Source organism: Mustelus asterias, chromosome 8, assembly GCF_964213995.1.
Source record: "Mustelus asterias chromosome 8, sMusAst1.hap1.1, whole genome shotgun sequence".
Lineage (NCBI taxonomy): Eukaryota > Metazoa > Chordata > Chondrichthyes > Carcharhiniformes > Triakidae > Mustelus > Mustelus asterias.
The window spans coordinates 295,404-311,837 of record NC_135808.1 but is presented as its reverse complement, the minus strand read 5'-3'; the positions used below and the strand labels follow the sequence as shown (position 1 = coordinate 311,837).

Below are 16,434 nucleotides of genomic sequence, written 5' to 3'. Positions count from 1 at the left end.
ATAAATCTTGCAAAAAATAATTTAATTATCAATGTGGAAACTGATAATTGGCTATTTCAGGAAGTCAGCAGATTAAATGAATATATAATTTAATGACGTTGTAGATGATTTAATTAAGGGATTCAACAAATTTATAAAATCTCAAGCTAAGTAACTTGATAGCTTTTGTGGTGTAATTGTTAAATTAAAGGGGGTTTTGGTTTATTTGCAAGTGTATGAAAAATGTTATTTTTGGAACTTTGCCAGTGAAAAAAAGCTTTAAGTTTATTAGTCACAAGGAGGCTTACATTAACTGTAATTAAGTTAAACATAGAACATAGAACATAGAACATTACAGCGCAGAACAGGCCCTTCGGCCCACGATGTTGCACCGACCAGTTAAAAAAAAAACTGTGACCCTCCAACCTAAACCAATTTCTTTTCGTCCATGAACCTATCTACGGATCTCTTAAACGCCCCCAAACTAGGCGCATTTACTACTGATGCTGGCAGGGCATTCCAATCCCTCACCACCCTCTGGGTAAAGAACCTACCCCTGACATCGGTTCTATAACTACCCCCCCTCAATTTAAAGCCATGCCCCCTCGTGCTGGATTTCTCCATCAGAGGAAAAAGGCTATCACTATCCACCCTATCTAAACCTCTAATCATCTTATATGTTTCAATAAGATCCCCTCTTAGCCGCCGCCTTTCCAGCGAAAACAATCCCAAATCCCTCAGCCTCTCCTCATAGGATCTCCCCTCCATACCAGGCAACATCCTGGTAAACCTCCTCTGCACCCTCTCCAAAGCCTCCACATCCTTCCTGTAATGTGGGGACCAGAACTGCACACAGTACTCCAAGTGCGGCCGCACCAGAGTTGTGTACAGTTGCAACATAACGCTACGACTCCTAAATTCAATCCCCCTACCAATAAACGCCAAGACACCATATGCCTTCTTAACAACCTTATCTACTTGATTCCCAACTTTCAGGGATCTATGCACACATACACCTAGATCCCTCTGCTCCTCCACACTATTCAAAGTCCTCCCGTTAGCCCTATACTCAACACATCTGTTATTCCTACCAAAGTGAATTACCTCACACTTCTCCGCATTAAACTCCATCCGCCACCTCTCGGCCCAACTTTGCAACCTGTCTAAGTCTTCCTGCAAACTACGACACCCTTCCTCACTGTCTACCACACCACCGACTTTGGTGTCATCAGCAAATTTGCTAATCCACCCAACTATACCCTCATCCAGATCATTAATAAATATTACAAACAGCAGTGGCCCCAAAACAGATCCCTGAGGTACACCACTTGTAACCGCACTCCATGATGAATATTTACTATCAACCACCACCCTCTGTTTCCTATCCGCTAGCCAATTCCTGATCCAATTTCCTAGATCACCCCCAATCCCATACATCTGCATTTTCTGCAGAAGCCTACCATGGTGAACCTTATCAAACGCCTTACTAAAATCCATATATACCACGTCCACTGCCTTGCCCCCATCCACCTCCTTGGTCACTTTCTCAAAAAACTCAATAAGGTTAGTAAGGCACGACCTACCTGCCACAAAACCATGCTGACTATCACCTATCAATTCATTACTCTCCAAATAACTATAAATCCTATCCCTTATAATTTTTTCCAACATCTTGCCGACAACAGAAGTGAGACTCACCGGTCTATAATTCCCGGGGAAGTCTCTGTTCCCCTTCTTAAACAATGGGACAACATTCGCTAACCTCCAATCTTCTGGTACTATACCAGAGGCCAACGACGACCTGAAGATCAGAGCCAGAGGCTCTGCAATCACTTCTCTTGCCTCCCAGAGAATCCTTGGATAAATCCCATCCGGACCAGGGGATTTATCTATTTTCAGACCCTCCAGAATATCCTGCACATCCTCCTTATCAACTGTAATACTGTCTATTCTACTCCCCTGCAACCCAGTGTCCTCCTCAGCTATATTCATGTCCCCTTGCGTGAACACCGAAGAGAAATATTGGTTCAATGCTTCACCAATCTCCTTCGGTTCCACACATAACTTCCCTCTGCCATCTATAACTGGCCCTAAACTTGCCCTAACCAACCTTCTGTTCTTGACATACCTATAGAACGCCTTAGGATTCTCTTTAACCCTATCCGCCAAAGTCTTCTCATGTCCCCTTTTAGCCCTTCTAAGCTCGCTCTTCAACTCCCTCTTAGCCAATCTAAAGCTTTCTAGTGCACTACCCGAGTGCTCACGTCTCATCCGAACATAAGCCTCCTTTTTCTTTTTAACCAACAAAGAAACTTTTTTGGTGCACCACGGTTCCCTAGCCCTACCAATTCCTCCTTGCCTGACAGGGACATACCTATCACAGACTCGCAGTAGCTGCTCCTTGAAAAAACTCCACATGTCGGACGTTCCCAGTCCCTGTAATCTCCTAGTCCAACCTATGTTTCCTAATTCTCTCCTAATAGCCTCATAATTACCCTTCCCCCAGCTAAAACCACTGGCCCGAGGTTCATGCCTATCCCTTTCCATCACTAAGGTGAACGTAACCGAATTGTGGTCACTATCACCAAAATGCACACCAACTTCCAAGTCTAGCACCTGGTCTGGCTCATTTCCCAGCACCAGATCCAATATAGCCTCACCTCTAGTTGGCCTGTCTACATACTGAGTCAAAAAACCTTCCTGCACGCTTTGAACAAAAACTGACCCCTCTAACGAGCTAGAGCTATAACAATTCCAGTCAATATTAGTCAAGTTAAAATCCCCCATAACAATTGCCCTATTACTTTCACTCCTAAGCAGGATTGACTCCGCAATCCTTTCCTCAACCTCTCTAGAACTTTTAGGAGGTCTATAAAAGACTCCCAACAGGGTGACCTCTCCTCTCCTATTTCTAATCTCCGCCCATACTACCTCAACAGATAAGTCCTCATCAAACCTCCTCTCTGACACTGTGATACAATCTCTGACCAATAATGCTACCCCTCCCCCTCTTCTACCTCCTTCCCTACTTCGACTAAAACATTTGAACCCCGGGACCTGCAGCATCCATTCCTGCCCCTGCTCTATCCATGTCTCTGAAATAGCCACAACATCGAAGTCCCAGGTACTGATCCACGCTGCAAGTTCACCCACTTTATTGCGAATACTCCTGGCATTGAAGTATACACATTTCAAACCCTGCTCCACCCCACCTCTGCAATGCCGTGCATTGCAGTCCCCATCCATGCATCCCTCACTTTCAGCCCCACTACTCAGGATCCCTCCCCCCCCCCGAATCAGTTTAAACCTCCCTGCATGGCCTTAGCAAATTTACCCCCCAGGATATTGGTCCCCTTCTGATTAAGGTGTAGACCATCCTTCTCATAGAGGTCACACCTTCCCCAGTACGAGCCCCAATTGCTTAAGTACCTGAACCCCTCCCTCCTGCACCATCCCCTCAGCCATGAATTCAAACCTTCCCTCTCCCTATTCCTCTCTAAACTATCCCGTGGTACAGGCAAGAGTCCAGAGATAACCACTCTGTCAGTCTTGGCCTTTAGTTTCCACCCCAACTCCATAAATCCCTGCCTAATATCCCCTTCCCCTATCCTCCCTATGTCGTGTGTCCCCACATGTACAATAACTTGTGGTTTATCTCCCTCCCCCCTAAGAGTCCTGAATACCCTGTCAGACACATCCCGGACCCCAGCCCCTGGTAGGCAACACACCAACCCTGAGTCCCTACCTTTAGTTCCGACCCTCCTATCTGTCCCCTTAATTGTGGAGTCCCCAATCACAAGGCCCAGTCTTTTACAGCCCCTAACCACCTGAGCTTTCTCACTCGGCTCACCCCCAGAGATCTGCTCTCTATGCTCAGTTGATTCCTCCTCAACTGTAGCCTCCAGCACCGAAAACCTATTATGGAGGGGAACCGCCCCAGGGGATTGTCTTCCCGATTGCTTCTTACCCCTCCTCCTGGCATTGACCCAAGCCTCATTTCTAGGAGTTACTATTTCTCTATAACTCCTATCAACTTCCACCTCCGCCTCCCGAATTATGCGGAGTTCCTCTACCTCCCCCTCCAGCTCCTTTACACGCTCCTCCAGAAGCTGCAATCTAATGCACTTCTTACAACTAAAATCTCCTGAAACACTACTGGATTTCCTCACCACATACATCCCACAGGAGATGCAGCATACTGCCTGAACTGCCATCCCTGAAGCCATTACCAGCAAGAAAAAAAAAGTTAGTGAAAATCCGTTTGCTTTTTAATTTGTTTTTTTTGTAAGGTGGTGACCAGCTCAGTTTCTTGTTTTGGTGGCTCTGAAAAGAGCCGTTGCTTTAACATAATGATAAATGGGGAGGGTTTTTCTCCCCCGCTGCATGGTTAATATTTTCCGACCACCCCCCTCACCGCGACCCTCCTCTGCCGCTTGACGCCGGGACCGGGCTGCCTCCCTCGGCGGCCGTGAGCGGGACTCCCGCCTCTTCCCGCCGCCGCCCCCTTCCTGGCGGCCCGCGCCGGCTTGGACTTGCGGTAGAGGCGGGGCGGGAGAGCCGCGCGGCCGCGGGGAGGCGGCGGCGAGGCAGGGAAATCGGCGAATCCCCCGCGCCTGCCCTTGAGCGGCGGCGGGCGGGCGGCGGGCTGGCGGGTTCGGCGCCGGTAGTCGCAACGGCGGGGGCGCCCGGGGCGGCGGGGGGGAGCCCGCCGGGCGTAAGGGCGGCGGGATTTTGCCGGGTATTTGCGGCGGGCGGGCGTCCGGCGCCGGGGCGAGTGGAGGTGATGCGGGGGAGCTTTGCGGCGGGCCACCCGCTTCTTCTTGGCGGCGGCGGCGGCTTCCCGTCTCTCCCGCCGGGGGTGGCCGCCACTGCCCGCCCCGCCGGCGGCTACCCCGCTGCCCGTGCGATTGAAGCGGAAGGAGCCCGAGGCTCCCACCCCGGCCGTCTGCACCAGCGAGCCGTTCCGGACCAGCTGTTTAACCGTCTGGTTGACCCGCGTGTTGTTGCGGTTCACGTCGTAGCCCTTGGCCGAGAGCGCCTTCTTGAGGGCGGCCAGCGAGATGCCCCGCCGCTCCTTGGTGGCGGCCGCCACGTTCAGAATCTGCTCGGTCACCGTGGGGACCTTCCTGCGGCGCTGCTGCTGCCCGGCCGGTGGCTTGTTCCCCGGCGCCGGCGGGGATCCCGCCACTGCTCCCCCTTGCTTCTGCTCCGCCGGCGGGGATCCCGCCGCCGCCGCCGCCGCCGCCGCCCCTTGCTGCTGCCTCTGCTGTTTCTTCTTCTTATTCCCTCCACCTCCTTTCTCCCCGCCTCCTCCCGACTGAGGCGGGGTGGCTCCCCCGCCTAAAGCGCCTACTTCATCCGCCTTTTGGCTGCGTTCATCCATCCTCCTCCCCCTCCTCCCTCCTCTGCTTTCTGCCTCTCCTATTTTGAGGCTTTATTTTAGGGGCTCTCGCGCTACTTCTCAATCTGTCAGCTCCCAACGCTGAGCTTGCCGGGGAGCCGGGTTTTTATTAGGAGGAGGCGGACGCCCGAGGAGGGAGTGCCCGCCTCCTTCAACCCAAAAACACTCCTCCTTTGCAAAAAATCCGCCTCCTTCTCACGAACACACCCTCTTTCTCCAAAGCCCGCCATCCTCCGGCACACAAAACCCTCCTTCTTCTGCCAAACCCTCCCCAATCCTTCTCCCAAACCTTCCCCCGAAACCTTCTGCCAAACCCTCCCCAATCCTTCTCCCAAACCTTCCCCCGAAACCTTCTGCCAAACCCTCCCAATCCTCCTCGCAAACCCTCCCCGTAATCCTCTCAAACGTTCCCCCAATCCTTCTTCCAAATCCCCCCCCCCCTTCTTCTCCCAAACACTCCCCCATCCTTCTCCCAAACCCAGCCCCTAATCCTTCTATCAAACCCTCACCAAACCTTCCCCCAAATCCTCCATCTAATCCTTCGCCCAAACCCTCCTTTCACGTTTTCCTACTTATTTAGATTCACCAGAATGATTCCAGGGATGAGGAACTTCTGTTAACTGAGAATTTGAGACTATTTTCCTTGGAGAGAAGAAGGCTGAGAGGGGATTTGATGAACATGTTCAAAATTATGAGGCGGGACGAAGTAGATAGGGAGATACTGTTCCTGCTCGTAAAAGGATCAAGATCGAGAGGGCACAGATTTAATCAATTGATAAGTGAAGCAAAAGTGATATGATGGCCTTTTGTTCACACAGCAAATGGCTAAGATCTGAAATGCAGAGTCTGAGAGTGTGGTGGAGACAGATTCACACAGCGAGTGGTTAGAATCTGTAATGCACTGTCTGAGAGTGTGGTGGAGACAGATTCACACAGCGAGTGGTTAGGATCTGGAATGTACTGTCTGAGAGTGTGGTGGAGACAGATTCACACAGCGAGTGGTTAGAATCTGTAATGCACTGTCTGAGAGTGTGGTGGAGACAGATTCACACAGCGAGTGGTTAGGATCTGGAATGTACTGTCTGAGAGTGTGGTGGAGACAGATTCACACAGTGAGTGGTTAGGATCTGGAATGTACTGTCTGAGAGTGAGGTGGAGACAGATTCTGATTAGATTTCAGCAGCTTTGAATGGGAAGAACGCAGTCACAGAATACCTGGACATTTGTGGCTCTGAACCTTATACTTATACACGTGATTTAAATTGATTTGATTTTATTATTGCCGCATGTATTGGGATGCAGTGAAAAGTATTGTTTCTTGTGCGCTCTACAGACAAAACATGGAGTACGTGGGGGGGGGGGGTGGGGTGGCGGGGGGAGGAAAGGAGAGGGTGCAGAATCCAAAAGAGAAATTTCTGGAAAATCTCAGCAGGTCTGGCAACATCTGTAAGCTTTGACAAAGGGTCATCTGGACTCGAAACGTCAGCTCTTTTCTCTCCTTATAGATGCTGCCAGACCTGCTGAGATTTTCCAGCATTTTCTCTTTTGGTTTCAGATTCCAGCATCCAGTGTAATTTGCTTTTATAGAGGGTGCAGAATGCAGTGTTACGGTCATAGCGAGAGTGTAGAGAAAGATCAACTCCAGGGACCTGGGTTCGATTCCTGGCTTGGGTCACTGCCTGTGTGGAGTTTACGCATTTTCCCCGTGACTCCTCCGGGTGCTTCGGTTTCCTCCCACAGTGCCAATATGTACGAGTCAAATTGATTGGCCATGCTAAATTGCCCCTTAGTGCCCTGGGATGCATAGGTTAGAGGGATTAGTGTGGTAGATATGTGGAGTTACGGGGATAGGGCCTGGATGGGATTGTTGCCAGAGTAGTCTCGATGGGCCGAATGGCCCCCTTCTGCACTGTATGGTTTCTATGAATTGGTAGATCCATGATGCAGAAGGTCTGTAACCACGCCAACTAACTGATGTACATGGACATGTCTTGATAAACAGATGTGTAGGATTACTTGAATATTCACTCTCTACCGTAATTTTGCAAACAGCCATTCCTGCATCTCCCTTTGTATCGCCAATGATGCAATGCTAACTGTTCTGCTGTCCTGGATTCCACATTAAACCCAGATACTTTCAATCGCTGAAATGCCAGGCATTTGTTATGTCAATAACAAGGTGCTTAATTGACGTGGGGGATAGAAAATTCTTTGGGTAGGGTAGCCGTTTTGCTTTACAGCAGGTAACCAGTTAGCAAGTTCCAAATTCCATTTAAAGTTCAGATGTCCATAACTATACCTTGGTCATACCTACTTTTAACACAAAAATTAATAGTCACTTTATTACACCTCTGAGAACGCGGAATCCTCTGCTCAACTCAACTTGAGTCCAACTAGTTTAAGCTGAGTGCCTACTAATCCCGACTACAATGTCTTGAAAGAGGGACAGTAAGAAGTCTCACAACACCAGGTTAAAGTCCAACAGGTTTATTTGGTAGCAAATACCATAAGCTTTTGGAGCAGAGCTCCTTCGTCAGATGCAGTCAGATGGAGCTCTGCTCCGAAAGCTTATGGTATTTGCTACCAAATAAACCTGTTGGACTTTAACCTGGTGTTGTGAGACTTCTTACTGTGCTTACCCCAGTCCAACGCCGGCATCTCCACATCTTGAAAGAGGGACGCATGGCTGCCTCAACATTGGCTTCCTAAAGGGACAATATTGAGGATAGGAAAAGTGGGGGAACAGGGACTGATTGGAATGCTGCGTGGGGAGACCGAACGGCCTCTTCTTCGAGTCTGTAAAATGACTCTCTGACTAATCAATTCTCCGATTCTACTGTTCTATCAGCTCCACTGATTCAGTTCTGATTCTATGATTACAGCCTGTGATCCAGTTTTATGATTTCTGATTTTATTCTACGTTCGTCTCTATGATTCAATTTTATAATTTGTGATTCTTTTCTGATTCAATGATTTTATTCTGTGATTTCTGATTCTGTTCTGTGATGAGTTTCTATAATTTGATTATTTCTATGGTGTTACCCTATAATTTCTGACTCTGTTAACGCTTCCTGATTGTTTATCTGGTGATATTTTAGGATTTCTGACTCCATCCTATAATTTCTGACTATTTCTATCCCGATAACCTGTGATTTCTGATTATTTCTCTGACGACGTTCTCTAATTTCTGATTATCTCTGTGGCACTAATCTATGATTTGATTTGTTCTTTGATTTCCGGTCATTTATACATTCTATTCTATTTGACAGTTTCGGGGATGACCTGCTCCGACCAAAAAAGAAAACGCTGGAAAATCTCAGCTTTGACAAAGGGTCGTCTGGATCGAAACGTCAGTTCTTTTCCCTCCTGACAGATGCTGCCACAGATTTTCCAGCGTTTTCTCTTTTGGTTTCAGATTCCAGCATCCGCAGTAATTTGCTTTTATGACCTGCTACTATTTCTGAATCCATAATTGCCAATTATTTCTCTGGATATTCAATGATTTCAGACTCTTATTTTATAATCTGTGTTTATTTCTATGATATTATTATTTGACTTTATTATTTACGTAATAACTTACTCTAATACTGATTATTCTACAATCTCTGGTTATTACTATATATTCCATTTAATTTTTCATGCGATGATTTACTCTAATCTCTGGCCATATTGTATAATTTCCGGTTATTTTTACGAATATTTACTATAAATTTGAACTCTTCCATAATTTCTAGTTGTTTCTATGATATATTCAATGTGATTATTTTTGAGATGATTTCCTGTAATTTCTGAATCTATTTTATGATTGCAGTTATTTATATGCTATTATTTTCTGTTTGAATATTTCTGTGATTTTTAACTATGATTTCTGACCCGAATCTATAATTTCTGGTTATTTGTGTGACTATATTCTGGTTATTTCTGCGCTGTGCAGAATTTAGGTTGGGATTTTGGGAAGGGCGCGGGTGAGTTTTGGTGTCTTCTCTCTACCTGCCCGCTTTGATCTGAAGTCGCCGCGGCTCCGCCACGAGGCGGTGGTGGCCGACTGATCCTTGGTGGCCGCCACCAATAGAGCACGAACCGGCCCAACCCGCCGCCGCTCAGCAGCACCGCGGCCAACAAGGGTTCCCCAAACAGGCCAAGAAAGCGGCGGCCAAGCGGAGAAAAAGCCTCCAAGCGGCCGGTGGCGATGAAGTGGGTGGCGGAGAAAGCATCTAAAAAAATACACAACAAAAAAAGACTCTTTTCAAATTCACTCACTCCCAACTGAAGGAGCTAAAAAAACTATTTTTTTGTATAATATTTGGGAAATACACAATTGGAACGTGTACCTAATTTTTGTAAAAAAGAGAAATAAACTGCTTTGAAACAGTGTCTAGTTTTGAGTAAAATATTTGAGAAATAAACTTAATTGACAAGCCTACCTAGTTTCTTTGTGAAATATTTGTGAACTAAATTAATTGGAGAGAAATGTGCCTCGTGTTTAGTTTAAATATTTGAGAAATAAACTTCATTGAAAGATTTGTGCCGAGTTTCGGATGGAACAGAAAAGGCGGGAAATCTCACCCTCAATCAGCGGCTGTGCAGATACCACTTTCGTATTGGCCACCGCTGGCAGCACATTACCCAATCAGAAAGCAGATTTTCGATCCGCCCGGCCAGTATATAAGGAGCAGCCGTCGCAGGTTCTCGCTCATTTTCCGGCGGTTAGTCGGAGAAGGGAGTTTCGAAGTGGTTCCAAAATGTCGGGTCGCGGTAAAACTGGAGGCAAAGGGCGCGCTAAGGCCAAGACTCGCTCCTCCAGAGCTGGCCTCCAGTTCCCGGTGGGTCGCATCCACCGGCTGCTGCGCAAGGGCCACTATGCCGAGCGGGTGGGCGCTGGGGCGCCCGTCTACTTGGCCGCTGTGCTCGAGTACCTGACCGCCGAGATCCTCGAGCTGGCTGGCAATGCGGCCCGGGACAACAAGAAGACCCGCATCATCCCCCGCCACCTGCAGCTCGCCATCCGCAACGACGAAGAGCTCAACAAACTGCTGGGAGGTGTCACCATCGCTCAGGGCGGCGTCCTGCCCAATATCCAGGCCGTGCTGCTGCCCAAGAAAACCGGCCACCCCAGCAAGGTGTACGCCTGAAAGGGCGGAGGGAGCCGATAGGGGAAAAAAACAAAGGCTCTTTTCAGAGCTACTCACATCTTTCTGAAAGAGTTTAATCCCATTAGTGTCTTTAAAAAGCTTTGAACCAACAAGATTCAAACCTGTTTCCGTTGAAAAACTGCGTTCAGTTTTTAACTGGAAAGAAGCTGAAGAGAATGTATTTTTAAGACTAGGTGCATACAGGACAAAAGTTCATTTAATTCTGGGGACCCAAAAGATCCGACAAAAAATTTGTTCCCTTGGTGTATAAAGAGCAAATGTATTAAATATTTGACAGGAAATGAGTCCTTGGATTCAATGTTAGGAGGAGTTTATTTTTAACTTGTTTATTGCTTTTTAAAAAATTTTTGAGGCTAACTTTTGTTGGCGACGGTTTGACCGAGTTCTAAATCCACCTGTTTCCCGCCCAGAAGAAAAGCCCGCGAAAAATAACAATTTGTTAAAAGGTTTCCCAGATTTTGGCTCTAATTCTCATGGAAATGAGGCAGGAATAATTGCAGAAAGTGGTATTGGCATTGATTTTATTTTATCTAATTAATTCTAATCAGGACGCTTTTATTTTACATTTATTCATGTAAAAGCAATTAAGGGTCACGTGTAGACATTTTCTTTCTGTCCCGGGAGTGTCAATATATTTAAGATGAGTTTGATTTGAGTTTGGGGACGGTTTGAAGCCGTTAACTCGCGCTTCCATTTGAAAATTCAAACCCCTGGGCCAACGGAACCGGTCGCCCGACATTTACATAAAACGGATCAGGCCGAGACCAATCAGAGGTCAGTATCTCTACCAATCAACAGGCCTGGAATGTAACCAATATAGACCAATGAGCTGGCGGCCTGACCGACCAATCAATAGTTGGATGTTTTGACCAATGAACCGATCTTAGGACTGACCAATCAAACGCCGGGCTGTCAACCAATGAGTCGCTCTGAGGGGCTAAACTATCAGCGGAGGGAATTTTGACCAATTAGCTCTCAGCGAGAAATCTTGACCAATCAAAAATCCGTATTGATCACCAATGAGGACGAAGCTGGCAGATTTGGCGGGGATTTGAACAGGACATGTTGGGAGGGAGGGAAACAGGATTCTCAAACTCGACTGAACCTCGATAAGGAACCAACTTTATCCATTTATTTTAAACAATGCAAATGTTTAGCCAATAAAAGATAAATATTTTGAGCAATGGATTTGCACATTTTGATCCAGCTGGTATGATATTAAAGTATGTACACAGTTCCTGTGGGATCTCTTCCTTGTCCAAGTGTCTCCTGCCAGTTTTTCCAGTTCAGATTTCAATGCACCATTCCAGTGGGAATTGTTTGCTCACTTGTTGATTTCAGCACCTGGAAAATGACCAATTTTAACTTGGTCTCATTTGGAAGAAACCGATAAGAGGGTTGGGGGTAGACATAAACAGGATAGGAAATAACACCCACAGTTCTAATTATTATAGCATGGCAATGTTTTCTTTTTTAGTTTGTTAATTGTGCGGATACATAGATAATTATTTTGAGGTGAAGGAAGAGTCAAAATCAGTTGGAAAGCTCTGCATTTCAATCCTGCACCAAGTAAACACCCAGCTCTCCATCGAATCGCAGACTCACAGAGGTACAAAGAGGTACAAACTGAGGCCACATTTAGAATATTATGTACAGTTTTGATCCCCTTATTTAAGGAAAGATATATTAACATCAGAGGCAATAGAGAGGAGGTTTATTGGGGTGATCTTGTGTATGGAGGGACTGACATATAAGGAAAGATTAAACAGATTGGGCCTGTGTCCTTTGGAGTTCAGAAGAATGGGAGGTGAATTTTTTGTATTCATTCGTGGGATGTGGGTGTCTCTGGCTGGCCAGCATTTATTGCTCATCCCTAGTTGCCCATGGAATGCAGTTGAGAGTCAACCACATTGCTGTGGCTCTGGAGTCACACGTAGGCCAGACCGGATGAGGACGGCAGATTTCCTTCCCTAAAGGACATTAGCAAACCAGATGGGTTTTCCCAACAATCGACAATGGTTTCATGGTCAAAGAAAAAAGAGAATTACAGCGCAGGAACAGGCCCTTCGGCCCCCTCCAAGCCTGCACCGACCATGCTACCCAACTTAACTAAAACCCCCTACCCTTCCAGGGACCATATCCCACTATTCCCATCCTATTCATGTATTTGTCAAGATGCCCCTTAAAAGTCACTATCGTATCTTCTTCCACTACTTCCCTCGGCAACGTGTTCCAGGCACCCACCACCCTCTGTGTAAAAAATCTGCCTCGTACATCTCCTCTCAACCTTGCCCCTCGCACCTTAAACCTGTGCCCCCTAGTAATTGACTCTTCCACCCTGGGAAAAAGCTTCTGACTATCCACTCTGTCCATGCCCCTCATAATCTTGTAGACTTCTATCAGGTCTCCCCTCAACCTCCGTCGCTCCAGTGAGAACAAACCAAGTTTCTCCAACCTCTCCTCATAGCTAATGCCCTCCATACCAGGTAACATCCTGGTAAATCTTTTCTGTACCTTCTCCAAAGCCTCCACATCCTTCTGATAGTTTGGCGACCAGAATTGAACACAATATTCCAAGTCCGGCCTAACTAAGGTTCTCGAAAGTCATCAGTAGATTCTTAATTTTGTTGAATTCAAATTCTTAGAATTCAAGATTTTTAGAGGGTTAGACAGGGTAAATGTTGGGAGGATGTTTCCACTCATGGGAAAGTGTGGAACCAGAGGGGACAGTCGCAGAATAAAGGGGTGCTAATTTAAGATGGATTTGAGGAAGGATTTCACTGCTATGGCTCTGGAATCACATGTAGGCCAGACCGGGTAAGAACATAGAACATAGAACAGTACAGCCAGAACAGGCCCTTCGGCCCACGATGTTGTGCCGAGCTTTGTCTGAAACCCAGATCAAGCTATTTCCTCCCTATCGTCAGATGTCCCTCCCGAAAGGGACAATAATGAACCAGATGGGTTTTTACAGCAATTGATCATGATTTCCTGATCCCCGTAACTGAGACTAGCTTTCAATTCCAGATTTTATGAACTTAATTTAAATTCCACCAGCTGCCGTGTGGGATTTGAATCCATGTTCCCCAAAGCATTAGTCTGAGGCTGCTGGATTACCAGTCCAATGATAATACCACTATGTCATCATCTCCCAGTCAAACATCTGGTCCGTTTACCAAGTAGATTAGAACATTTACACATTCAATGTAGGAGCTCACAGACTCTCTGGAACTTCCTCTTAACTCCAATCTCAGCAGCTTGGGAGAATAAAACATAAGAACCTCAGTATTGGTCTCTAAAGACATAAGCATTAATCTACAGTGCCTGCAACATAGATGATACAGGGTAACTCTTTTGCGAGGGCACAGTGTTTAGCACTGCTGCCTCACAGCGCCAGGGACCTGGGTTCGATTCTGGCCTCGGGTCACTGTATGTGTGGAGTTTGCACGTTCTCCCCGTGTCTGCGTGGGTTTCCTCCGGGTACTCCAATTTCCTCCCAAAAGATGTGCAGGTTAGAGTGGATTGGCCATGCTAAATTGTCCCTTATTGTCCAAAGATGTGTAGGCTAGGTGGATTGGCCATGCTAAATTGTCTCTTAGTGTCCCAAAATATATAGGTTAGGTGGATTAACCATGGTAAATGTCCACTACGACTCTCACCAATTTCAGCATCGAAAGCATCCTTTCCAAATGTATCACAGCTTGGTCTGGCTCCTGCTTGACGAAGACCACAAGAAACTACAAAGGGTCATGAATGAAGCCCAGTCCACCACACAAACCAGCCTCCCATCCATTGACTCTGTCTGCACTTCCCACTGCCTCGGGAAAGCAGCCAGTATAATCAATCAAGGACCCGACAAATCCCGGACATTCTCTCTTCCACCGTCTTCCATCGGGAAAAAGATACAAAAGTCTGAGGTCACGTCCCAACCAGCTTAAGAACAGCTTCTTCCCTGCTGCTGTCAGACTTTTGAACGGACCTACCTCGCATTAAGTTGATCTTTCTTTGCACCCGAGCTATGACTGTAACAGTGCATCCTGCACCCTCTCCTCTCCTTCTCCCCTATATACTCTATGAACAGTATGCTTTGTCTGCATACTTTTCAGTGTGTCCCAATGCATGTGACAATAATAAATCAAATCAAAAGAAATCAAAAAATGTGCAGGTTTATGGGGATAGGGGAGGGCCTGCGTGGGATGGTCCATCGGAGAATCGGTGCAGACTCAATGGGCCAAATGGCCTCTTTCTGCACAGTCGGGATTCTATGATATATTTCCCCAGCTTAAGGGGTTGAATGAAAAATGGCAACAACAGTTTGTATTTATATAGCGCCTTTGAAGTGATCAAACACCACAAGATGATGACGCAGAACCAGACAGTGATCCGGATGAGGGGATGTGAGGACAAATCGGCAAAGCTGTTTTAAAGAGTAGCTTGAGGGGACAAAGGAAGATAGAAAGGCTCAGTGGTTTGAGAGAGATTTCTTTTAAATTCATCTGAGGGTTGTGGGCGTCACTGGCTGGGCCAACATTTATTTCCCATCCCTAATTGCCCCTTCAACTGAGTGTCTCACTTGGCCATTTCGGGGGCAGTTGAGAGTCAACCACATTGCTTGTGCCTCTGGAGTCACATGTCGGCCAGACCGGGTAAGGACGGCAGATTTCCTTCCCTAAAGGACATTAGTGAACCAGATGGGTTTTTCCGACAATCGGCAATGGTTTCATAGTCACCATTAGACTTTTAGTTCCAGGTTTTTATTAAATTCAAATGACGTGGTGGGATTCGAACTCAGGTTTGAGTGTTTGAGCACAGCTTCATGGCTGATCAGTACACAGTAAGGAGTCTAACAACACCAGGTTAAAGTCCAACAGGTTTATTTGGTAGCAAACGCCACTAGCTTTCGGAGCACTGCTCCTTCGTCAGATGGAGTGGAAATCTGCTCTCAAACAGGGCACAGAGACACAAAATCAAGTTACAGAATACTGATTAGAATGCAATATTAGAATACTGATTAGAACACTCACATTGTCTGTATCTTTAAGACCTGGTTGGCTGTAGAGATTCGCATTCTAATCAGTATTCTGTAACTTGATTTTGTGTCTCTGTGCCCTGTTTGAGAACAGATTTCCACTCCATCTGACAAAGGAGCAGCGCTCCGAAAGCTAGTGGCGTTTGCTACCAAATAAACCTGTTGGACTTTAACCTGGTGTTGTTAGACTCCTTACTGTGTTTACCCCAGTCCAACGCCGGCATCTCTACATCATGATCAGAACACAGGCAACTGAAGGCACGGCAACAATGGTGGAGCAAATAATGAAGCCTTGGCAGTGTTTGCTATCCAACGCCATGCATGCGATCCCTGACCTCCATCTTTATGGAGAGCCATTCATAATCACAATCCAACTGAGTTACTTTCCAGGGCCACAGCCCATGTGTCGAAATAAAGCAGCTGTCAGAAAACATTGATGCGAGGTGAGAGTTCAGTCACAACTTTGGATTGACCCTAATGTTCCTCATCAAATACTTTTAAGTGTCAATGAAATGTCTGTGTGGGATTTGCATGTTGTCCCTGTGTTTCCGTGGGTTTCCCTTGGGTGCTCCAGTTTCCTCCCACAGCGCAAAGATGTGTAGGTTAGGGTGGATTGACCATTCTAAATTACCCCTTAGTGTCCAAAGATGTGCAGGTTAGGTGGATTGGCCATGCTAAATTGCCCCTTAGTGTCCAAAGATGTGTAGGTTAGGGTGGATTGGCCATGCTAAATTGTCCCTTAGTGTCCAAAGATGTGCAGGTTAGGGTGGATTGGTGATGGTAAATTGCCCCTTAGTGTCCAAAGATGTGCAGGTTAGGGGGATTGGCCATGCTAAATTTTTCCTTAATGTCCAAAGATGGGTTGGTTAGGT

The 16,434-nt window shown here is 46.6% G+C and overlaps 2 protein-coding genes across 2 annotated transcripts in view; both read left to right on the top strand.

Moving 5' to 3' along the window:
• The window catches only part of csnk2b (casein kinase 2, beta polypeptide), a 296,247-nt gene that overhangs the window by 85,601 nt on the left and 194,212 nt on the right, over positions 1-16,434 (top strand). The window lies entirely within an intron of this gene.
• LOC144497802 (histone H2A-like) lies at positions 10,123-10,576 on the top strand. Its single transcript, XM_078219238.1, has one exon. It carries the CDS (start codon positions 10,123-10,125, stop codon positions 10,510-10,512), a length of 390 nt encoding a protein of 129 aa, XP_078075364.1. The 3' UTR covers positions 10,513-10,576.

Bases quoted from the DNA above. Each gene is read 5' to 3' on its own strand.
- LOC144497802 (XM_078219238.1), top strand. From the start codon at position 10,123: ATGTCGGGTCGCGGTAAAACTGGAGGCAAAGGGCGCGCTAAGGCCAAG.